At 39.5% G+C, this 26,755-nt stretch overlaps 1 protein-coding gene across 1 annotated transcript in view; it reads left to right on the plus strand.

Moving 5' to 3' along the window:
• The window catches only part of LOC124270698 (atrial natriuretic peptide-converting enzyme-like), a 42,994-nt gene that overhangs the window by 7,849 nt on the left and 8,390 nt on the right, over positions 1-26,755 (plus strand). Inside the window, exons 3-13 of the mRNA XM_046705732.1 lie at positions 7,172-7,555; positions 8,575-8,685; positions 9,740-9,853; positions 10,978-11,085; positions 16,152-16,161; positions 16,905-17,011; positions 17,415-17,525; positions 20,074-20,203; positions 20,517-20,642; positions 23,063-23,112; positions 26,450-26,621. Coding sequence (XP_046561688.1) covers positions 7,172-7,555; positions 8,575-8,685; positions 9,740-9,853; positions 10,978-11,085; positions 16,152-16,161; positions 16,905-17,011; positions 17,415-17,525; positions 20,074-20,203; positions 20,517-20,642; positions 23,063-23,112; positions 26,450-26,621 — 1,423 coding nt within the window. The remainder of the gene's footprint in view (positions 1-7,171; positions 7,556-8,574; positions 8,686-9,739; positions 9,854-10,977; positions 11,086-16,151; positions 16,162-16,904; positions 17,012-17,414; positions 17,526-20,073; positions 20,204-20,516; positions 20,643-23,062; positions 23,113-26,449; positions 26,622-26,755) is intronic.

Raw genomic sequence — 26,755 nt, forward strand, 5'->3', positions numbered from 1 at the left:
ATATGAACATATGAACATTATATGAACATTACACTCACAGGTAATGGTCATTCTCAATGGTTTTAACATATGAACATTACACTCACAGGTAATGGTCATTCTCAATGGTTTTATTATATGAACATTACACTCACAGGTAATGGTCATTCTCAATGGTTTTAACATATGAACATTACACTCACAGGTAATGGTCATTCTCAATGGTTTTATTATATGAACATTACACTCACAGGTAATGGTCATTCTCAATGGTTTTAACATATGAACATTACACTCACAGGTAATGGTCATTCTCAATGGTTTTATTATATGAACATTACACTCACAGGTAATGGTCATTCTCAATGGTTTTAACATATGAACATTACACTCACAGGTAATGATCATTCTCAATGGTTTTATTATATGAACATTACACTCACAGGTAATGGTCATTCTCAATGGTTTTAACATATGAACATTACACTCACAGGTAATGATCATTCTCAATGGTTTTAACATATGAACATTACACTCACAGGTAATGGTCATTCTCAATGGTTTTAACATATGAACATGAACATTACACTCACAGGTAATGATCATTCTCAATGGTTTTAACATATGAACATTACACTCTACGGGTACATGGTGGTGGTCATTCTCAATGGATTTTAACATATGAACATTACACTCACAGGTAATGGTCATTCTCAATGGTTTTAACATATGAACATTCACTCACAGGTAATGATCATTCTCAATGGTTTTAACATATGAACATTACACTCACAGGTAATGATCATTCTCAATGGTTTTATTATATGAACATTACACTCACAGGTAATGGTCATTCTCAATGGTTTTAACATATGAACATTACACTCACAGGTAATGGTCATTCTCAATGGTTTTAACATATGAACATTACACTCACAGGTAATGGTCATTCTCAATGGTTTTAACATATGAACATTACACTCACAGGTAATGGTCATTCTCAATGGTTTTAACATATGAACATTACACTCACAGGTAATGGTCATTCTCAATGGTTTTAACATATGAACATTACACTCACAGGTAATGGTCATTCTCAATGGTTTTAACATATGAACATTACACTCACAGGTAATGGTCATTCTCAATGGTTTTAACATATGAACATTACACTCACAGGTAATGGTCATTCTCAATGGTTTTAACATATGAACATTACACTCACAGGTAATGGTCATTCTCAATGGTTTTAACATATGAACATTACACTCACAGGTAATGATCATTCTCAATGGTTTTATTATATGAACATTACACTCACAGGTAATGGTCATTCTCAATGGTTTTAACATATGAACATTACACTCACAGGTAATGGTCATTCTCAATGGTTTTATTATATGAACATTACACTCACAGGTAATGATCATTCTCAATGGTTTTATTATATGAACATTACACTCACAGGTAATGGTCATTCTCAATGGTTTTAACATATGAACATTACACTCACAGGTAATGGTCATTCTCAATGGTTTTAACATATGAACATTACACTCACAGGTAATGGTCATTCTCAATGGTTTTAACATATGAACATTACACTCACAGGTAATGGTCATTCTCAATGGTTTTATTATATGAACATTACACTCACAGGTAATGGTCATTCTCAATGGTTTTAACATATGAACATTACACTCACAGGTAATGGTCATTCTCAATGGTTTTAACATATGAACATTACACTCACAGGTAATGGTCATTCTCAACATTTAATGAACGCGATGTATTCGGTTATTGCCCTGAGTTACTAGACTGAAGGTATATTTGGCATCATACAAACATATGGACTACACTGTTTGAAATAAGAATGGATGTTTTCCACTTATTGAAACCCTATTTCCTCTTTTGCATGAATGATAGTTACTATGGTTTCTGTCATAATCATATACATACACACAATCAACATTACTTGAGCTGTGGAGATGATTTTACTTGAAATTACATACATTTTATGTGGTTTTTGGTTGTTTCCGTGTACACAGCCTCCCTTTGCTGCACCAGAATTCATTAGAAGCCAATCTCAGATTCACTTGATTATTATCCCCCGCCGCGCGTTTAGCTCGCAGCGGGTGATAAAGTATTAGGCTCCGTCTGTCCGTCCGTTCGCATGAATTGGAATATCTTAAGAACCGTTGACTAGATTCTTTTCATAATTGGTACCTAGCTTCATCACAGTATAAGAAAGGACCAAGTCAGGTTTGGTGACCTTGACCTTCATCTCAAGGTCACAAGGGGACTTTAACGTTTTACCTGCATGTTAAGCTATCTCAAGAACCGTTCACTGGATTTTTTTCATATTCAATACCAAGCTTTATCTACGGAAAGCGCAGGGCCCAGTCGATTTTGGTGACCTTCACTTAATTTTCAAGGTCACAGAGACACTTTGAAGATTTCAGCATATTAACCTATATGTTATGCTTGTCAGCAATATATACCTTAAGAACCATTCACTGGAGTTTCTTCATATTTGACACCAAGCTTCATCCAGGGAAGGTGCAGGGCCCAGTCTATTTTGTTGACCTTCACATAATTTTCAAGGTCACAGAGACACTTTGAAGATTTCAGCATATTAACCTACATGTTATGCTTGTCAGCGATATACCTCAAGAACCATTCACTGGAGTTTCATCATATTTGACACCAAGCTTCATCCAGAGAAGGTGCAGGGCCCAGTCTACTTTGGTGACCTTCACATACTTTTCAAGGTCACAGAGACACTTTGAAGATTTCAGCACATTAACCTACATGTTATGCTTGTCAGCGATATACCTCAAGAACCATTCAATGGAGTTTCTTCATATTTGACACCAAGCTTCATCCAGGGAAGGCGCAGGGCCCAGTCGATTTTGGTGACCTTCACTTAATTTTCAAGGTCACAGAGACACTGAAGATTTCAGCATATTAAATTGCATGTTAAGATAGTCAGCAAGATATTGCAAAAAATATTCACTGGATTTTCTTCATATTTGACACCAACCTTATCTAGGGAAGGCCCAAGGCCCAGTCAATTTTGGTGACCTTCACATAATTTTGAGGGTCACGACGACACTTTGAAGATTTCAACATGTTAACCTGAATTGTCAGCAAGATATTTCAAGAACGTTTCACTGGATTTTCTTCATAGACTTTCAAGACTTTCCTTGAATGTTTTTCAATAAGCAATGTCTTTAGTACTAGTTTTGCATATTTCATACACTATGACATTCATGTCAAGGTCAAAGTCAGTCTTGAAAATATCTGTGTGTTTGAACAACTAAAGAGCCAGATATCAAGAGAGGTTGACTGGTCATGATTTTGTTGACATTTAACTTCATCTTGAACTTTCATTACTTTATGAGTTAGATTTGATAATTTGCGGCGGGGGATTATGTCACCTTAGTGACAATGCTTGTGAACCTTGAAGTAAACCCATCTCTTCCACTGAAGTGACAAACATCTATCACCTTCACTTAGGGCTTTTCTCCCTCATTAAAATGAGGCTGATCTTGTATCATTGTACCCAGATATTGCCGGGTCATTGTTTACAGTATCTGTCATGCCTTGTCCATGCTAGACAGTGATCCATGTGAGCCTGCTCAGAGGCTGATATTGAGATCTAAAGTCAGTCTTAGCAAATGACCCGTGAAGATCCGGGTTAGAACTGATCTCCAGTAACCCATGCTTGTTGTAAGAGGTCACTAACCTGATCGTGTGGTCAGGCTCACTGACTTGGTTGACACATTTCATCGTATCCCAGTTGCATAGATCGATGCTCATGATATTGATCACTGGATTGTCTGGTACAGACTCGATTATTTACAGACCTGTGCCATATGGCTTGAATATTGCTGAGTTCGCCGTGAAACTAAACTCACTCACTCACTCAGCAAATATGTCTCCAACAATTTCCAAGTTTGCAATGAACATGTTCCCAGTTCATGCAATTACTGAGATGTCAAATGTTATGCCTGTATGGATGTGGCTTGTATTTCACTAAGAGGACCAACTAATGGGAAGAGACTTCATTGTTTTAGGTCTACATTATAAAGTTGAATAGTATGTAAACATGCAATGTTAAAGTACCTGTGAATTTACTACAAATTAGTGTTTTAAGAAAATGCCAGGTTTCAACAATACAACCATATTTTCCCAATTTGTTTGCCAAGGGTAATATGGAATCTTAGATAAATTCCTGAGCCTTGATTATTTACAGGCTGCCGTCAAATAGCTGTAATGTTGCTGTGTGTGGAATCGAACAACAAACAACAACATTAACTTGACACAGTGGGATGTGTTTGGATTACTGTTGAAGGGGGCATTAAACCCAAGTCACTCACTCGCCAAATGCATCACGGTCAGGTGAACATTGTGCTGAGGGAGAGGGGGCACACCACCTGTTGTCATGCTTCATTCATTCTGTTTGTCCACGGCACACAAAACTGCCCAAGTTATGAATGTAGGCAGTGCTTACTGGTGTCGAGTTGTGACATGGCTCTTCAAAGTAATTTGTGGCAGGGTAGCACTTACAGGCCACCTGACCCCAACCCTCAGACAGGCCAATACATTTAATGACAGATTGGTCATATCAACTCTCTGAGGTAGAATTAGAAATATCTTGTAGCAACTTTACCCAACAAACTTGAACTGTTGACAGTGTACATCCTTTCAGATTTACAATTAAGCTTAGGCTTTTGTTCAAATATGTGACTGCCTCCGTGGTGTAGTGGTTAGAGTGTCCTCCCTTAGAGCGGAAGGTCGCGGGTTTGATTCCTGGCCAAATGATACCAAAAGAGGTTAAAATATGGTACTTGTTGGTACCTGCCTGGCGCTCAGCCTTCATAAGTGGGTGTAACAAGGACTGGTCGGCTTGGAGTCAGTATAATGTGTCTTATTGGGGTACATAATTCATCTTAACTGCGGCATGGTGTCTCAGTGAGCTAGCACTATAAACCAGCTAAAGTCTGGGCTAGTACAAGCAGCCACACACAACATTCTCAAGTACGGCGTTAAACCCCATTTCACCTACACATACACATACACACGCATGCATCAAATCATATGAGCGAAATATTCTCAAGCACTACGTAAAACCAATTTCACCTCACCTCACCTCACTAAGTGAGACTACTTTCAACAAATCGATAGATGAACTGGTTGACAAACTATCACTGAACACATTGTTTTTTCATCCTTTTCTAAGTACTGTGAATTATGCCAGTATATTTAGTAATTTGAAGTAACAGGTTATCTAAGAGTTATAAAACAAAGTGTATAACATCAACAATCAAAATATGACAATGTACTGGACCTATACATGATGTAATATTCTTCATCCATATTTTTCTTATTTTCAGTGATGTACAATAGACTGGATTTATGCCTGAAATAACAAACACCAGCATGATAATAATGAATGTGAATAATATTTAATCCATCCATGATGCTACTATAACTGCAATGGAAGAGTGTGAAGATTGAGTGTTGTGTGAAGTAGCATTGTTGCTGCTGCTCCCTGGCTTAATTGACTTACTGACAGCAGAGATTTCATGTTAACCCACCTAAAACTTTTAACAAAGGAACCAGATATGTTCTTTGTCTTCATCTGCAAAGTCAGGCATTTTCCCATTGAAGTGGCTCAGGGTTTGACCTGTATTTCTGGTGTTATGGCATGGCTAGAATTGTAATGGCACAGTTACATTCCAAGTGACTGCAGGGCACACTTAAGATCTCTGTGTTATCCGGCGACATCATCAGCTTGTGTGTCTCCTGCCATGCACCTGTTGGTCTGTTACAGGTGATATCAGCCTGTATTGATACAAAGGATGTCATTAGTTTGTGTATCGCTGGCTATGCACTATCTGTATGTGTCAGGTTATTCTGTATATTACAGGCGATGTCAGGTTATTCTGTTACAGGCAATGTCAGGTTATTCTGTATGCTTTAGGCGATGTCAGGTTTTTCTGTTACAGGCGATGTCAGGTTATTCTGTATATTGCAGGCGATGTCAGGTTTTTCTGTTACAGGCGATGTCAGGTTTTTCTGTTACAGGCCATGTCAGGTTATTGTGTATGTTACAGGCAATGTCAGGTTATTGTGTATCTTACAGGCGATGTCAGGTTATTCTGTATGTTACAGGCGATGTCAGGTTATTCTGTATGTTACAGGCCATGTCAGGTTTTTCTGTATGTTACAGGCAATGTCAGGTTATTGTGTATGATACAGGCGATGTCAGGTTATTGTGTATGTTACAGGCCATGTCAGGTTATTGTGTATGTTACAGGCGATGTCAGGTTATTCTGTATGTTACAGACGATGTCAGGTTATTCTGTATGTTACAGGCCATGTCAGGTTATTCTGTATGTTACAGGCGAGGTGAGGATATTCTGTATGTTACAGGCGATGTCAGGTTATTCTGTATATTACAGACGAGGTGAGGATATTCTGTATGTTACAGGCAATGTCAGGTTATTCTGTATGTTACAGGTGATGTCAAGTTATTCTGTATGTTACAGGCCATGTCAGGTTATTCTGTATGTTACAGGCTATGTCAGGTTATTCTGTATGTTACAGGTGATGTCAGGTCATTCTGTATGCTACAGGCGATGTCAGGTTATTCTGTATGTTACAGGCAATGTCAGGTTATTCTGTATGTTACAGGTGAGGTGAGGATATTCTGTATGTAACAGGCAATGTCAGGTTATTCTGTATGTTACAGGCTATGTCAGGTTATTCTGTATGTTACAGGCGATGTCAGGTTATTGTGTATGTTACAGGCGATGTCAGGTTATTCTGTATGTTACAGGTGATGTCAGGTTATTCTGTATGTTACAGGCGAGGTGAGGATATTCTGTATATTACAGGGCGATGTCAGGTTATTCTGTATGTTACAGGCAAGGTGATGTTATTCTGTATGTTACAGGCGATGTCAGGTTATTCTGTATGTTACTGGTGATGTCAAGTTATTCTGTATGTTACAGGCAATGTCAGGTTATTCTGTATGTGACAGGCGATGTCAGGTTATTGTGTATGTTACAGGTGATGTCAGGTTATTCTGTTACAGGCAATGTGAGGATATTCTGTATGTTACAGGCGATGTCAGGTTATTCTGTATGTTAGAGGCGATGTCAGGTTATTCTGTATGTTACAGGCGACGTCAGAAGGGCTGTGAATGCTGGTGAGGCTAACATGCAATCAACATTGAGCATCTCCTCTTCCATTTCATCCTCCTCAACAACCCCACCATCTCCACCAACCACAACCTCTCCCTCAGCGCCGCTTTCCCGGACAACTCATATTCCCATCACTCCTACGATCTCAATAAAACCATCTCCCACCGCTTCAGGAATGACTCTCCCTCCATCACATACATACCAGGTCTCTTCCAGTGTCGGTGACCACACCTCAGAAATTCCAACACATGTCTCCCCAACTCATGCCTCTGTTCTTTCTTCAACTGCTTCCACACCTGCAGCCGATACCTCATCTACAGCAACAGCATCATCCACCACGGTTGATACAACCACTTTGCCGGGTAAGCATTTACAGTTGTTAGACCATAAAATCATTTTCAATCAGTTTACAGGTATTTATCCTTAAAGGCACAATGTCACACATTTTCCACAATATTTTGGCCTATATTTTATATATTGGGGGCATATGCACTCACTTTAACTTCCTATTGATGCAATAAAAGACTTATTATCCCTTACGACTTGCCTGAAATTGATATTTGAAACTTTGAGGCGAACAGCTTCCAAACAGATAACACTTGCCATATATGGAATGTAATCGGTTGCTCTGTATATCGAAAAACTGTTGCATGCGGTGTTGTCATTGTTTACCGAGCTGGCCTCAATCACAGGTTGCGTTATAGGATATTCGTAAAGAGCGTTCCAAGGGACATAACTATATGGGGTTCGCTTGAAATAATGTTCGGCCGGTAGAGAGCGCAAGAGTCGATTTAATGCCACGTTGCATTAATTCATTCGAACTGTTTAATTTAATATTTTAATCTAAAAATGTGAAAATGTTTTGAATAAATTATGTGGTAGCTTCCCTGAAGGCTGATAGTATTATTCAGAGAAATGCATTGACTTTTGATGAATAATATCAGCGATGGTGTATCTAAAAATGGTCTCTGTCTAGTTAGCATGTGTCAGGAACTCTGTAGAATCAGCTTCAGTTCAGTTCACAGCATATTAAGAAGGGACTTATCGTAAGAGGGGACTAACGGGATTGTGTGGTCAGGCTCACTTACTTCCACAGTCCCAATTGCGTTGATCGATGCTGATGCTGTTGATCACTGGATTGTCTGGTCCAGACTCGATTATTTACAGACTGACGTCATATAGCTGGAATATTGCTGAGTGCGGCATAAAACTAAACTCACTCACTCGTTCACAGCCTAGACTGGGTATATACAATTACTCCAAGTGTGGAGGGTTTGCCTGGTGGTCTCACTGTTTGAGGGTCATATTGTTTCTATGTACTGGGATCATTGTTTAATAATGCCTGTGAGAGGTGTGTTGACTTGCTTGTATGTTCTTCCAGCTTGTCGGTCTGATCAGCTCCGCTGTGACAGTGGTCAGTGTGTGGATGGCAGTTCGAGGTGCAACCGGAAGATTGAATGCCTTGACCAGTCTGATGAAACCTCCTGTTCAGGTACATAATTTCCCACTGCTTGACTTTGTGATAAGGACATGTCCCTGACTGTCTTGCCTCAGTGAAACAACAAAGAGTTGATCACAAGCGAATGTCAAAGTCACCTAAAAATACCTGCTTTCAGCTAATGTCTGGTTAATCTTGTCCTGCTTCTTTAAGACGAACACGTTTTATGGATATCCAACTTCTCTATTGCAGTAGATGCGACATTTTAGTATCCATGCTAACACCATTTGTTTTCATTTGCACCAATTTCCATCTGTTGAATAGAGAAGTTGTCTATTCATGAAACTTGTTCATCTCCTTGCCCTGACATCCGTTGTTTTACCTTTGACATTTTGACATCACCTGTGGAACTACAAGGCTTTTGCTCTAAAACTGTTAAAAAACATTTATCTGATTTTAAACATGCCCACAATATAGGTTTTCACTTATGGATAGCATTGAAATAAAAAAAGTTGAAAAGTTGTGGTTCTATCAACAATGAGCTTAGCAACGGCCATTGGTAGCAAGCTTCATGCAGAGTTTCACCATCATACACCTGTTCAAGTTCGAGTAACTAGTGAAACAAGTTCAAGCAGGCCTAGACTGTCCACATACAACAGGCCAGTGTTTTTTATCTACTGACTGTTGTGTCAGTTTGCTTCAGTCATTGAAACAGTGGAGGCTAGGAAGCTTCAATGGTTGTCTGTCTCACAATCCCTGAACCACAGTATTTTCCCTTCAGTCTTACCCTCTCTGCAGTGCTAAAGCCCAAAATGTAGCAGGTCTACATTTGCCCAGGTTCAGGGATCTCTGGCTCCTTTTCAATTGAAATGGGTTTATTTGTTACAATCAAAATTATATGTATTCAGAGACTAAGCTTTGGTCTACTTCATTGGTTGAGAGATGAGAGGTGCCATTTGATTGTGACTTTCATGGTAACCAATGACATCACAGTATTCAGGAAAGAAGTGTTGGACAACATTTCAAGTGGAGGTGGATGATGAAAGTAGTTTTCATACAGCAGCAGTTACCCCCACCAGTGACAAGTAACATGATGGTACTGTTCCAGAGTGTCAGCAGTCAGGGGGGTACCAGTGCGCCTCAGGCCTGTGTTTGTGGGACGGCAAGCGTAGGTGCAACGGACGCTTCGACTGTGCCGACCTTAGTGATGAACTCAACTGTCGTAAGTTGATAATACTTTGAAATTATTTAGGGAGCTTTTGTCACTTTAGGAATAATCTTGTTTTTATGCTTCATAAACTTATATACTGAACAAACAACTAGAAATCATAAATATTTAAAGGGATATTTTTAGGAAGTTGTGTGGAAGGGAGGTACAGGAAGTATGTGACATAGACCACCAGTCGAACTCAGATACAACTCAACAACTGAGAGTACTAGACTTTGTACTTTACTGAGAAAATGTGAGTTTGACACAGGGCTCCAGATAATTTTTCAACATCAGGAGTATGTAGTCCTTATTTTTTCAATACAGGAGTACTTGAAAACCTTAAGAGTATATTTAGAGTACTGAATGGAAGCTAATCTTGTGTTACCTTTCATATATGCACCACAACATTGCTACCCTTGTGTAAACACGTCAATAAACAATACAACAATACTTTTTCAGAAAAATATGTCTGTAAATGATTCTAAGACCGTAAACCATTGCTCTGGTGCGTATCTGCTACGTTTTCTAAATTATTTCCTATCGTGCATATTTTATATCCGTACATACCGCCGATACGGCCATTATCTGGCGCCCTGTGACATAATATTGGTACTTTTGTATTGTGTGTTCACAATCACATGTTGTCATGAAAGCTTTTTGAATGTATCAGCTGACTGTGTTCCGATCAGTCAGGCTAGAGGGAGCAATATTCAGTCATCACGCATGGCTCAGTAGGTCTGAGAATTAAACAAGCAGCCATATGTGCCTGTCAGGTCTACCTGTGAAGGTCCGGGTTAGAATTGATCTTCAGTAACCCATGCTTCTCATAAGAGGCGACTTACAGGATTAGCTGGTCAGGCTCGCTGACTGGGTTGACACATGTCATCATTGCGTAGACTGATGCTCATGCTGTTGATCACTGGACTGTCTGGTCCAGACTCGATTATATTCAGATCGCTGCCATATAGCGGCGTAAAACAACAAACTGAACCAGCCTGTCAGGTCACTGTTTTTCAAATCTATAAATTCGCCTGTTATTTGCCATGTGGATTTTAAACAATCTTTGAACACCAGCTTTCATCTGTCACATTTCTATGTTAATATTATGCCTCTCTTGATTTGTTGTATGTTCTCAGCTCGGAGAAACAATTACCACGTGTGTGACAATGGAATGCAGATAAGACAAGCACTTGTGTGCAATGGCATTGATGACTGTTACGACAACAGTGATGAAAAGGACTGTCGTAAGTTACCATGGTTACGTAAAATGTTACATTGACTATATGTTATGTGCTGTTATACTCTCTATACTGTCAGAATGGGCTACAACCAGGATGGGATCCTGGCATCAGGAGAAACACTTTGTCCAACCAATACTCATTTTTCTAATGATTTATTGCCCCTCCTGAAATTCCTTGGGAATTAACCAAGTGAAGGTCCGGGATAGAATGAGCCTTCAGTAACCCATGCTTGTAAGAGGCGACTAACGGGATCAGGTGGACGGGCTCGCTGGCTTGGTTGACACATGTCATCGGTTCCCAATTGTGCAGATCGATGCTCATGCTGTTGATCACTTGATTGTCTGGTCCTGACTCGATGTTTTACAGACCGTCGGCATATAGCTGGAGTATGGCATAAAACTAAACTCACTCACTCACACACGTGGAATTGAATTCCTTATATTTATACATTAGGAATTGGATTCCTTATATTTATACATTACCCTTGTATTTATACTTTAGGAATTGGATTCCTTGTATTTATACTTTAGGAATTGGATTCCTTGTATTTATACATTAGGAATTGGATTCCTTATATTTATACATTAGGAATTGGATTCCTTGTATTTATACATTAGGAATTGGATTCCTTATATTTATACATTTAGGAATTGGATTCCTTATATTTATACATTAGGAATTGGATTTTATACTTATATTTATACTTTAGAATTGGATTCCTTATATTTATACTTTAGGAATTGGATTCCTTGTATTTATACATTAGGAATTGGATTCCTTATATTTATACATTAGGAATTGGATTCCTTATATTTATACTTTAGGAATTGGATTCCTTGTATTTATACATAAGGAATTTGATTCCTTATATTCGTACAATATTGGGAACTGGATTCCTATTTATACATTAGGAAGTGGACTCCTTATATTTGCACAATGGCTAATGGCAACATTTTTCCGGAAAGGATTAATTTTCTTGCTTTCAGTGTACAGTAGCTAGAATAGCCTGAAATGGTTAATGTGTGTCGCAGTATAGAAATGTATTACCTGGCTGAATGTGTGTTGTATTCCAATGATGTGCGATCTGACTCACCAAAATGACAGAGGGAGTTAATTATATTTCTCGTATATTGTTTAAGCCATATTCAGTGAAAACATGCATCGAAAAAAATGTCATAAGTACATCAAGGTTATATTAATATGTCATTCCCAAACATTATTTTTCACAGCAATAATATCTACGACTATAAAACATAGACAGCAATACCATTAAGTTGACAGTAATTCATGCCTCTGCCTCCGGTTTGCCTGGTTGAGAGTTATATGCTATATGAACACTTTACTGTATTGCCACCACATATTGCACAACATTCACTAGGTACCTTGACAGAACAAAATATATTCCATTAATCTGCTCCTAAATATAGAAGTGCTCTAACTTAGATATGACATTCACAAAGTATGAAAGGTGTGCGGGCCTCAGCTTAATACGTCCTACACATTACGGAACACATTTCAATAGCGTCATATGCTACCCATGATATTCAGTTTGTGTTCGACTCAATAGACTGTTTCCATCAAAGACACATCTGTACCTGTCATTGAGCTTGGCGTGCCACATTATCAGTAAATCAATACTATCCTTCATTCACTGGAAACATTATAAGGCATGTTATGATAATTGCCAGTCATTAATGTTTGCTGTAGAGGACATGACAAATCCCTCTGTATAAATGCATGTAGAAAATGAATATACCGGTAACTGAAAACACAAGCTACTGAGGACAGTTATTATTGCTGAGCAAACATGACAGAGGTATTGATACTTGTCATGGTTGCTGAACTCACAAGTGTTTTAGTTCCTCTTTAGCTTGTGCTGTCCCAGGTTTGGGAAGTGTGTTTAGATGTGGGAGTATCTGTGTATACTGTCACTGTATTGACAAACCCATGAAGCATTCACCAAATAAGTAACCATAAACATTTACGTAGTTAGAAAAATTCTTTGTATCTGTCAAACATGTTTATGAATAGTAGAAGTAAGCTCTGTACCTACAAAAACATTTAATCATTACTATTGTTGTGAAAGTTATGTCAGCCCTGCCATATTTCAGTGTATCCAGGGTGTAACAATGTTATTCCATATTTCAGTGTATCCAGGGTGGAACAGTGTTATTCCATATTTCAATGTATCCAGGGTGGAGCAGTGTTATTCCATGTTTCAATGTATCCAGGGTGTAACAGTGTTATTCCATGACAGTGTTATTCCATATTTCAATGTATCCAGGATGTAACAATGTTATTCCATATTTCAGTGTATCCAGGGTGGAACAGTGTTATTCCATATTTCAATGTATCCAGGATGTAACAATGTTATTCCATATTTCACTGTATCCAGGGTGGAACAGTGTTATTCCATATTTCAATGTATCCAGGGTGGAACAGTGTTATTCCATGTTTCAGTGTATCCAGGGTGGAACAGTGTTATTCCATGTTTCAGTGTATCCAGGGTGGAACAGTGTTATTCCATGTTTCAGTGTATCCAGGGTGGAACAGTGTTATTCCATGTTTCAGTGTATCCAGGGTGGAACAGTGTTATTCCATGTTTCAGTGTATCCAGGGTGGAACAGTGTTATTCCATGTTTCAGTGTATCCAGGGTGTAACAGTGTTATTCCATGTTTCAGTGTATCCAGGGTGGAACAGTGTTATTCCATGTTTCAGTGTATCCAGGGTGGAACAGTGTGGAACAGTGTTATTCCATGTTTCAGTGTATCCAGTGTTATTCCATGTTTCAATGTTATTCCAGTGTTATTCCATGTGTGTATCCAGGGTGTAACAGTGTTATTCCATGTTTCAGTGTATCCAGGGTGGAACAGTGTTATTCCATGTTTCAATGTATCCAGGGTGTAACAGTGTTATTCCATGTTTCAGGGTGTATCCAGGGTGTGTAACAGTGTTATTCCATGTTTCAATGTATCCAGGGTGTAACAGTGTTATTCCATGTTTCAATGTATCCAGGGTGTAACAGTGTTATTCCATATGTAACAGTGTTATTCCAGTGTCAGTGTATCCAGGGTGGAACAGTGTTATTCCATGTTTCAGTGTATCCAGGGTGGAACAGTGTTATTCCATGTTTCAGTGTATCCAGGGTGGAACAGTGTTATTCCATGTTTCAGTGTATCCAGGGTGTAACAGTGTTATTCCATGTGTTATCCATGTTTCAATGTATCCAGAGTGTAACAGTGTTATTCCATGTTTCAGTGTATCCAGGGTGTAACAGTGTTATTCCATGTTTCAGTGTATCCAGGGTGTAACAGTGTTATTCCATGTTTCAACAGTGTATCCAGGGTGGGTGTAACAGTGTTATTCCATGATCCAGGGTGTTATTCCATGTTTCAGTGTATCCAGGGTGGAACAGTGTTATTCCATGTTTCAGTGTATCCAGGGTGTAACAGTGTTATTCCATGTTTCCAGTGTATCCAGGGTGGAAGGGTGTAACAGTGTTATTCCATGTTTCAGTGTATCCAGGGTGTTTCAACAGTGTTATTCCATGTTTCAATGTATCCAGGGTGTAACAGTGTTATTCCATGACAGTGTATCCAGGGTGTTATTCCATGTTTCAGTGTATCCAGGGTGTAACAGTGTTATTCCATGTTTCAGTGTATCCAGGGTGTAACAGTGTTATTCCATGACAGTGTTATTCCATGTTTCAGTGTATCCAGGGTGTAACAGTGTTATTCCATGTTTCAGTGTATCCTGGGTGTAACAGTGTTATTCCATGTTTCAGTGTATCCAGGGTGTAACAGTGTTATTCCATGTTTCAATGTATCCAGGGTGGAACAGTGTTATTCCATGTTTCAATGTATCCAGGGTGTAACAGTGTTATTCCATGACAGTGTTATTCCATGTTTCAGTGTATCCAGGGTGTAACAGTGTTATTCCATGTTTCAGTGTATCCAGGGTGTAACAGTGTTATTCCATGTTTCAGTGTATCCAGGGTGGAACAGTGTTATTCCATGTTTCAATGTATCCAGGGTGGAACAGTGTTATTCCATGTTTCATTCCATGTTTCAAGGGTGTGTTATTCCATGTTTCAGTGTATCCTGGGTGTAACAGTGTTATTCCATGTTTCAGTGTATCCAGGGTGGAACAGTGTTATTCCATGTTTCAATGTATCCAGGGTGGAACAGTGTTATTCCATGTTTCAATGTATCCAGGGTGTAACAGTGTTATTCCATGACAGTGTTATTCCATGTTTCAGTGTATCCAGGGTGTAACAGTGTTATTCCATGTTTCAGTGTATCCAGGGTGGAACAGTGTTATTCCATGTTTCAGTGTATCCAGGGTGTAACAGTGTTATTCCATGTTTCAATGTATCCAGGGTGTAACAGTGTTATTCCATGTTTCAGTGTATCCAGGGTGTAACAGTGTTATTCCATGTTTGTATCCAGGGTGTAACAGTGTTATTGTATCCAGGGTGTAACAGTGTTATTCCATGTTTCAGTTATTCCATGTTTCAGTGTATCCATTCCAGTGTATTCCATCAGTGTATCCAGGGTGTAACAGTGTTATTCCATGTTTCAGTGTATCCAGGGTGTAACAGTGTTATTCCATGTTTCAATGTATCCAGGGTGTAACAGTGTTATTCCATGTTTTCCAATGTATCCAGGGTGTAACAGTGTTATTCCATGACAGTGTTATTAACAGTGTTATTCCATGTTTATGTATCCAGGTGTGTAACAGTGTTATTCCATGTTTCAGTGTATCCAGGGTGTAACAGTGTTATTCCATGTTTCAGTGTATCCTGGGTGTAACAGTGTTATTCCATGTTTCAGTGTATCCAGGGTGGAACAGTGTTATTCCATGTTTTAATGTATCCAGGGTGGAGCAGTGTTATTCCATGTTTCAATGTATCCAGGGTGTAACAGTGTTATTCCATGACAGTGTTATTCCATGTTTCAGTGTATCCAGGGTGTAACAGTGTTATTCCATGTTTCAGTGTATCCTGGGTGTAACAGTATTATTTCATGTTTCAGTGTGTCCAGATTGTAACTCTTATTCCATGTTTCAGTGTATCCAGGGTGTGTAATAGTGTCATGCCATGTTTCAGTGTATCCAGGGTGTAACAGTGGCATGCCATGTTTCAGTGTATCTAGGGTGTAACAGTGTCATGCCATGTTTTAGTGTATCCAGGGTGTAACAGTGTCATGCCATGTTTCAGTGTATCCAGGGTGTGACAGTGTCATGCCATGTTTCAGTGTATCCAGGGTGTGTAATAGTGTCATGCCATGTTTCAGTGTATCCAGGGTGTAACAGTGGCTTGCCATGTTTCAGTGTATCTAGGGTGTAACAGTGTCATGCCATGTTTCAGTGTATCCAGGGTGTAACAGTGTTATTCCATGTTTCAGTGTATTCAGGGTGTGTAATAGTGTCAAGCCATGTTTCAGTGTATCCAGGGTGTGTAATAGTGTCATGCCATGTTTCAGTGTATCCAGGGTGTAACAGTGGCATGCAATGTTTCAGTGTATCTAGGGTTTAACAGTGTCATGCCATGTTTCAGTGTATCCAGGGTGTGTAATAGTGTCATGCCATGTTTCAGTGTATCCAGGGTGTAACAGTATTATCCCATGTTTCAGTGTATCTAGGGTGTAACAGTGTCATGCCATGTTTCAGTGTATCCAGGGTGTAACAGTGTTATTCCATGTTTCAGTGTATTCAGGGTGTGTAATAGTGTCATGTCATGTTTCAGTGTATCCAGGGTGTAACAGTGTTATTCCATGTTTCAGTGTATCCAGGGTGTAATGCCTTATGCCATTTATTGCAGGATGTCACTCCGGGCGTGGTCATGCCTGGATGGCAGTTGCATCATGAGGGAGTGGGTGTGTGACGGCTACCCTGACTGTGTCAACGGCACGGATGAGGCTAACTGCAGTATGTGACATGTCTCTCATGTATTACTGTATATAGATGCAGTAGTGTTTTTGGAAACTGTTGGACAGACAAAACAGGGTTGTCACTCTACGTCAGTGAATGAAAAGGGCAGAAGCATATCTCATTGTAAAAACACAAAGAAATTACAGTTTAAATACTAATGTCAGAATCCAAAGTTCATGTGGCAGAGCTAACAATGAAACTACTGTGCTAAGCACCAGAAGATCGTACATATCACACATAACAACAGCACTACTGTGAGGGCAACTTTCTGCTCTAACTCATATGAACACTCCTTGAACATTCAGCTTTATTAATGTTTACCCAGTGGAATACTTAACTTGAACAACTTTCAGTTCTTTGCTGAACAATAAACCTAAGTTATGGAATCTCTTCACTTCAGGCTCATGTTTTGCCACTGAGTTTATGTGCAAGGACTACTATTGTCTCAACTATAGTTCAGTGTGCAACGGAGTCTTTGACTGTGAAAAAGGGGAAGATGAACGGACCTGTGGTGAGTTTCCTCATACATTCCACAAATCTTGCTTGTGCTCTGCAGTTCAATAACTCTGGATATGCCACCAAGGTGTAGCAACCAATTACGTTAGACCTCGTATTACTGGGCCTTCTAGCACATCCCCATACCACCTGTGGGAGGAGCCAAGCATCACACCTGCTACAGTGGTTTAGCCAACACCATGTAGAGTTATGTCACTTATTGGGATGATTGACAAGTTTGATTGACAGGTCTGTGCTACAAAACCTTTATTGAATGTCAGACTTGTGTAAATTGTGTTATAGTCGATATATAGTCGACGCCTCGTCCGACTGTCTGTCCGTCCGTCCGTAATCATTTTGTTTCTAGAGCATAACTCAAAAACCATTCAATATTTTTCAACAAAAATTGGTAGATATATCAAACAGAACCTAAGGTGGTGCCTTTTGCTATTAACAGATTTTTGTCCTTTTTATTTTTCTTGGTTTCCATGGGGTTTTGGACTTAGTCTTAAAGGGGGGTGGGCTTCGTTTCCGGAGCATAACTGGAAAACTTCTTAATATCTTTCAGCAAAACTTGGCGGATACATGAGACAAATCTTAAAGTGGTGCCTTTTGCTATTTACAGATTTTTGTCATTTATATTTTTTTTGGTTTCAATGGAAACAATTCGAGCTTAGTCCCAAAAGGGAGGGGTGGGTTTCTTTTTCGGAGCACAACTGGAAAACTTCTTAATGTCTTTCAGCAAAACTTGGTAGATATGTGAGGCAGATGCCAAAGTGGTGCGTTTTGCTTTGGCATAATTTTGACATATTTATTTTTCCTGGTTTTCCTGGAAACGATTCGGACATCGGTAGAGTTATGTCACTTATTGGGATGATTGACAAGTTTGATTGACAGGTCTGTGCTACAAAACCATTATTGAATGACAGACTTGTGTAAATTGTGTTATTATCCCCCCGGCATGTAATGCAAGGGGATATAGTCGACGCCTCGTCTGTAATCATTTTGTTTCTAGAGCATAACTCAAAAACCATTCAATATTTTTCAACAAAAATTGGTAGATATATCAAACAGAACCTAAGGTGGTGCCTTTTGCTATTAACAGATTTTTGTCCTTTTTATTTTTCTTGGTTTCCATGGGGTTTTGGACTTAGTCTTAAAGGGGGGTGGGCTTCGTTTCCGGAGCATAACTCAAAAAACGTTCAATATTTTTCAACAAAACTTGGTAGATATATCAAACAGAACCTTAAGTGGTGCCTTTTGCTGATTTTTGTCATTTTTATTTTTCCCGGTTTCCATGGAAACGATTTAGACTTAGTCCCAAAAGGGAGGGTGGGCTTCGTTTCCGGTGCACAACTCGAAAAGCGTTCAGTATCTTTTAACAGAACTTGGCAGATATATTAGGCAAATTTTGAAATGGTGCCTTTTGCTTTTTACAGATTTTTGGCATTTATATTTCTCATGATCTCCATGGAAACGATTTGGACATAGTTTAGAAAAAAGTCAAGCTGGACTTTAAGTAACTGTCAGATGATTTGTTCTTTAAAATATGTGGGGGCCGGGGGGATATGTCATCTTCTGATGACTCTTGTTTTGTCAGGGGGGACTGACTGCCTCTCAAAATATCTCCTGATGCACTCATCAGTAGTTGTTACTTGTTATGAGATGTGGGTCAAGGAATAATTGGGCACTGTTTGTTGGTTGTAAGAGCTGACAATCAATGTACAATATCATCAATATCAGATTCTATATTATTTATTTAAATCAAGGAACATTTCAGTTTACAAAAATACAGGTACTGGTATATTTCTTGTGGATAACAACTTCTTTATTGTATGTAACAATGCTATTTCTTGTTTGTCTTCAGGTGAATACTGAAAAAGTGTATTGTGGTAATATGTATGTATTGTAGTAATATGTGATCATACATGCACACTCAGTCACTCAGTTGGCCTATTGTGAAAATGATATTCTTGTCATAATGTCATGAACAACAGATCAATTATTTTCCATGATAATTCATATGACATCACATTGGTGTAGCTGTCTTTATTCATATTGTGAAACTGGAATGAAGAAGCCAGTAAGAATGAATCATTAAATATACTGAGAGAAACAATTAAAGGATCACAGGAATATTCAAGTGTTCCTTTATTATTTTCCTACCCGAAGGTCCGGGTGAATATTGATCTCAGTATACTTCGTAACGGGATCGGGATCGGTCAGACTCGCTGTTGGTTGATCATCGGTTCCCAATTGTGATTGCTCTGTTGATCACTTGATTGTCTGGTCCTGACTCGATTATTTACAGACTGCTGCCATATAGCTGGAATATTGCTGAGTGCAGCGTAAAACTAAACTCACTCACTCACTCATTATTATTATTTTCTAGTTTTCATCACAGCGCTATTCAAAGCTGGTATTAAAAACTGGAACATATTCAAGTAATGCTTGAATTTTCCTGTGATCCATTATTTGTTTCTCTCAGTATATATCCCACAGTGAGAATTACTGAAATATTGCACTGATGTCTGTGTCTCCATTGTTAATGTTAAATCTTCCAGTACATCTACAGAACCCCAACTCAACAGTTCCAACCGAACTCACCATACAGAAGGGTGAGGCTCGGTTCTTGGTGTGTGGCGATGAGTGGACGGATGCGAACAGCAACTTCCTGTGTCAAGAGTTAGACATGTAAGATGACTCCTTTACCTCAACCCATATGGAATCAATCCTAATCAGAATATGGTTGATATTCTATACCCTTGGCAGCCTTAGATTCTAGTTTACACACCTCGTCTAGAGCTATATGTAATAAACATGTACCATCCTATAGAAATTTAAGCACCTGGGTCCAGTTTCCCTGGTCATAACACTACGACAGTCGTAACTCCTATAGTTTAACATAGACTTACAAGAGTCGTAGCGCTACAATCACTTTGTGAAACGGGACCCTGGATGCTGTCATCGGTATGGACTACTGTGTCATGATGCTGTGTTGTAACAGGTCCTATCAGTCAACAAGCTTTCAGGAAGTAAGAAACACCTCTTCTGATGCTGCCTACCTTCTCCTGAAGCCAGGAGCTACAAAGCTGAGTCGAGATCAACCACTGGGCACTTTCTTCACTCAAAGGTACACACTGCCTACAGTCTTCACGCTGACTTCAAAATGATTACACCCTGTCTGCACTTTGTCTACTCAGTGTCTACACTCACTCACACTGCCCACTGTCTACACCTGTCTACAAATTGTTTACACAGTAGTTGTGTACACTTTGTCTTCTGAAAGTTTATTCCCAGTCAGCCTACTATCTACATAGGGCCCCTTGTCCACACTTCCTACACATTTCATCAGCTGTGGGAAAAGATGTTCCTATATGTCAGGCCTACCAGAGAAAACTTTCCCACTGTGCAGAAAAACGCAGAAAAGCCCACATTAATCGTGGAAATAGCAAAATAAACATAATACCTCACTACTGAAACAGTAAAAACGGCAACTTTAAATTGCTACACCTGGATAAAAAAACAAAGAGCGATTTTTGCACATGCGCACATGGAAGAGGAAGTCTTAACCGCATGTTGACATTGACCAGCTTGGACAAAACATGAGGGTATTGTGTATTGATTTGTATTGTGTTATTTGTCATTTATCATCGACATACTTATGTGCACACTTGTTTACTTTACTTTCCATTCATATGAATTGATTGACAGCAATTATTTCGACATATTCAATACATTTTCTACGCGAGGTGATTCACGGTTGCTCGGAAATAGTTTTCCAGGTCAGATCGTAACGCGCATGCGCAGTAGAGGTCAAAGTTTGCTGATGTAAACATATTGCAGTTTCATAGTCTTTCGTTGCCGTTTTTACTGACCTGTATTGTATGTGCTGTATTCTCAATTCAATCCAAACTATAAGGGAGATAACTCATAAGTTTTGCAAACCTGAGATCCCTGCCTGCCACAGTAGTTGGTTCTTATGTAAATCACAAGTCAATATATCAATATTCTCCCTACAAACATAAATGCCAATTTTGTCTCGCACTGTCAACCCTCCTGATTTTCATCCTTGCCACTGCTGTCCTGGTGACTGGGAGAAGGGTTTGAATCCGAGATGCACCCAAACTGTCACTGCCCCACCAAGCTTGCAGGTTTCACCGTAAAACATCGGAGTCAAGCATCACTAAAGCTTTCCTCCTACATCAAGCTGACATGTTCACAAATGTATTAAAAACAGATCCTGTATGTAACAGATCAAATTATTCTGGTATCCTGAATTATGAAGTAAATTCAAGCAAGTGAAACTGACTGTATGTGTTGTTATGGTGGTGTTACATTCACAAGAAACATGTAGTTATGCCAGACACCATGACAATATGTTTTCATGAATATATTACTTGTTTTTATGATTTTTGCTCAGTTTGTCATAGAAAAAGGTGGATAAGGTACCACACTTTCCAGAGGACTTGCCTCGCTTGTCTGATCCAGGATCCGTTGGTGGTGGGTTTAAATCTCAGATTAGCCCTCATCATGATCATAACATGCACTATATCTGTGCTTGAGGGTTTCTCGGATGTGGTAAATGTCTGTGGCCTGCTTGACGTCAGACAACAGACCCAGTGATAGAACTGTACAGGATGAATGGCAGCGTCATTCTTGGATACTTGTGCTTTTCTTCATTCTTGGATACTTGTGCTTTTCTTAGCCTAGTCACAGCATGGCTGTCAGTTTAGTTTGTGATTAGGAGAAATTGTACAACAAACTCAAGCTGCTGTCGTCTAGAAAATCTCCAATTGATGTTGACAGATTTCATAATTTGAGTTTAAAGAATATTATGTTTTTAAAAATAGCTGTTCTGTGTGATTCTGTCAGACTTGGGACGTCGTTGATCGTGATGGCATTTTTTGTTGCTCATGCTTTTAGTCATCGGCTTGCCTGAACAGACTTGATACATGACTGAAACAAATTTCTCACTGAGTTTTATCAAGGACACAGTGTTTGTAATGTGACTGTACCCAAGACTTCTATGAATGTTATCAACAGCTTCTATAGTGTGAATGTGGCTATGTTCTTCTAAAGAATCATATGTCTTTGGCCTGGCACTTGTGGGAATGTTAGGGACCGTTCATAGTTTATGGCTAGGGGGGCTGATGATGATTTTTATTGTGAAGCATGTACAATGAGAATGACCTAAAGAAAGTCATCCCGCCCTGCATGTCATGTACAAAATCAATGCCCACCCCCACACCCACCCCCACCCCTTCCCATAATTTTTAGCATATTTTCAAAATATTTTCATGTACAAAATTGATGACCCTCACTAGTTCATGTGTACAAAATTGATGACACCCACCACCGCTGCCCCTCCCTAGAACAAAATGGGTGACACCCCACCCCCATCCCCTTAAAATCATCATCACCCCACCTAGCCATACATTATGAACGGTCCCTTATTCCTGAGTTTCCATCTGAATATAGTGAGACTGTGGCTGATCAAGAGCTTCTATAGTGTGAATGTGACTGTACTTTTCTCTCTCTCCCTGCATGCAGGTCTGCCTGTCCATCACTGACGACTGTAGCCCTGTCTTGTGTACAGCAAGGTTAGAACTCTTTATTTCTCACCTGTTAAAGAAGCACCTGTAAAATCATTCTACCTCCTTGTGTATTATATATGTGGTACCTCTCTTTGTGGGGCATGTACAAATGTAGATGCAACCACAGTGTTTATTTGTCATTTGGATGTCTAGTTGTTAAGACATGTATTTTATTAAAAGGTCGTTTCTCTTACAAGTATTACACTTGATCATTATGATGTTTTCAGAACTTGTGATTAAACATGTGGATCATCCTCTACTCAGAAAGAAGAATACAACAACGTCTTTCAATGGGGAAATTTTATGGATATAAAACTTCTTTTTATGTCTCCCCTGAGGGTTGGGAAACATTGTTTTGGGTTGAGTTTCCATCAGCGTCGGCATCGGCGTTCACATTGTTTACGGAACATAACTCTAAAACGACTTGAAACAATCTTCACCAAATATACTGAGTCAAAAAGAAACTTCACATTCTTTCTTCAGGGCACTCTAAAAGAACAAGAGATGGTAAGATGGTTAAATTGTTATTATTTCATTGCTGAGATCTGTGATGTACTCGATACACTGATAGTGCCATAATCAGTTCCATTAGGCTACACCGCCGTTCCAAAACATGGGTATACAGAATGTCAAGTCACAAGAATAAAAATGCGAAATTTCTCAGTTCAGTATCGTGTATGGCCGCCCTGCACGTTCACCACTGCCAAACACCGTCTCCACATCAACTGCCTGATGCTTGTGAACACGTGGTTGGGGATTCTGCGCCATTGCTCTTGCAAGGCAGCGCCAAGTTCCTGCAAATTCTGAGGTTGGTTCCTAAGACCACGAAGCCTTCTCCCAAGTGCATCCCAAACGTGCTCTATTGGATTAAGGTCAGGGGACCTCGATGGCCAGTCCATGACGTTGACTCCAGCGTTTTGGAGGAAATTTCGTGTCAACATCGCGGTATGTGGCCGAGCATTATCATGCTGGAACTGTAGACCTGGGCCATGAGCCGCCATGAAAGGAACGAGTTCAGAGGTGAGCACCTGGTCGCGGTAAGCAGCAGCTGTGAGGTTTCCACGGATGACCAGAAGTCGGGACGGTTGTTCCCACAGAAAGCACCCCACACCATGCAACTTCCGCCCCCGAATCTGTCGACTTCCTGTACACAACATTGGGCATACCGTTCACGACGTCGTCTCCAGACTCTATGCCTGCGGTCCGCGAATCTGAGGGTAAACCTGGATTCATCGCTAAAGACGACTCGATTCCAGTCTCTCTGGGTCCATCGGAGGTGACGTTGGGCCGACAGCAGACGTTGACGTTGATGAAACGGCGTCAATATTGGCTCACGATATGGACGTCGAGAATAGAGATTGGCAGCCCGCAACCGATTTCGAATGGTCTTTGAGGACAGTCGACCTCTAAACATCTCAGCCCTGGTTCGTGTAGCCGGCAGAAATCTGTCACGTAGGTGACGTAGGACGATTTGATGGTCTTCTGCTCGTGGCGTCACACGTGGATCGACCGACCTTGGGCGATCAGAAGTGGTGCCAGTTTGTTGTAGACGACCTCGCAAGTCATACACAGTACGACGGCTGCATCCCATTGCTCTTGCGACGTCAATAACTGATCTTCCTGCTTGCAACATGCGGCAAATTCACATTGCACATTTGACAATCGTGGCATTTCAAGTACTGTTAGAACTGTGGTTTAAAAGTGTTTTTTCAATTCTTGAGGCCAATGCAAACACGTGCATATGAAGAAAACTTCGATGCGAAGATCACGTGATCGACTGCACGTACAAAACCTGATTTGGCACTAATGTCATTTGCACGACGAATGGATGGGTTTGAGTGGGTTTTGCTAACGTTTTTCTAGAGTCGACAGATAGGGATCCCATTTCTGAAACATAGATGTATCATCAGAGAAAAATTATTCATTATTTTTCAAATTACATTTTGTGAAGTTTCTTTTTGACTCAGTATATGTTATACTGCCTCTCCATGTAGATGTGCCTTTTGGGGGTTTGAGGTGTTTTCAATTTATTTTTTCTGTTTTCATTGCAACAATTTGGACTTTGTCTTTTTGAAGGGTAAAGTTTGTTTCCGGAGCCAAATTCTGAAGCTAAACAACCCATCTTCACCATATTTGCTATACTGCCCCTCCATATCATGTAGAGATGTGCCTTTTGGGGCTTTGAACTTTTCTTTCAATTTTATTTTATTTGCTTTTCATACTTAGAGATTTTGAAATTGAAGGATTCAAATGAATTGTTTGAGGTCTCAATATTGAATTGGGGGAAGGGGGAGACATCTGTTTTTATGAGTAAAACCAATTTCTAGTTTATTAATGTAAGCAATGTTTTGGTGTAGATGCATATACCGGTAGGTGTTAGCAATTACATCGAAATGTAGCTTACAATAATAATAATGAAGTTGTATACCCATAGAACTCTCCCCGTTGTTCATCACACCAACTTCTAAATGCCACACAATGAAGTGTCTTTCAGACTTTCAGGGATGAACTTTCCACAATTGTTACAAAACAATCAAGCATTTCACTGTAATGCCAAAAGAATCTGCCTTTCCGATTTCAGACGATAGTTTTTAATGCAGGGTATTCTCTTTTTCTATTATTAATTAGTGGGTTTTGTGTAGTGAAGTGCAACCTTTGTACGCTTATTGCATAAAATGTTAGTGATATGGGATTTTGATAAGAGATGCATGGCAACATATCATAACATGTTCAGGGTTTGGGGGCTTCAGATTTGGTTTGGTTAATAACCAGAATTGACCAAATATTTCACTGTAAGAGAAGGTTGAAATATAGGTTCATTCCTGTAAGATACTGGACCATAATATTAATACCTAGCCAAACTTGGAGTAGAAAACACATATTTCACAGATGACAGAACCAGCAGGTGAAGGGAGTTTAATGATTAGTGAGGTTTCTTTGTAGTAAAGATTTAAAGGTAATATACAATGTCAAATTACATCTGAAATTTACAAAAATGAGAATTTGCATAAATTCCTGTTGTCAACAAAATTAGGACTGTTTCTCCATATATCCTGCCAGGGCACTTAGTTTGGAATCCTAGATAAATCCTCACGTGTGTGGAATATTTGGAACTTAACATTGATTTATGAGTGTTTTTATTACTCCTTGTACTGTTGGTTTGAAGGAGTGGGTGGTACACATGTTTTATGCTGTATAGGAACCTTATCAAATGTTAATACAGTATACAATTTGGAATCAAGGTTCTGTCTGTTGTTTTTATCCTGTCAGCATGTTACATAAATCCATTATCCATTGCATAAACAGATGTAATCTCATATAATATCCATCTTGTCATGTACAGATTGTGGACAGCGAAAAGCCACCATCATCACTCCATATGTTATTGGAGGGAACATACCACAGGAAGGGAAATGGCCCTGGGTTGTCTCCCTTTCCTACCAGGGCTCTGCACAATGTGCAGGTGCTCTCATCAACAAGCAGTGGGTGATCACTGCAGGACACTGTGCTTCAAGGTGAGAATATAGTTGGAACATGGAAGTGAATAACTCATTACACACGAGAAGTTCTCATAGGGTGATTTGGATTGTTTTAAAAGTGCAGATTGGAGAGGATGAATATTTGCAGAAATTGGGAAAATTAGAGCATG

The sequence above is a fragment of the Haliotis rubra genome, unplaced genomic scaffold (assembly GCF_003918875.1).
Source record: "Haliotis rubra isolate DU_JTF1 unplaced genomic scaffold, ASM391887v1 Scf154, whole genome shotgun sequence".
In the NCBI taxonomy this organism is placed as follows: domain Eukaryota; kingdom Metazoa; phylum Mollusca; class Gastropoda; order Lepetellida; family Haliotidae; genus Haliotis; species Haliotis rubra.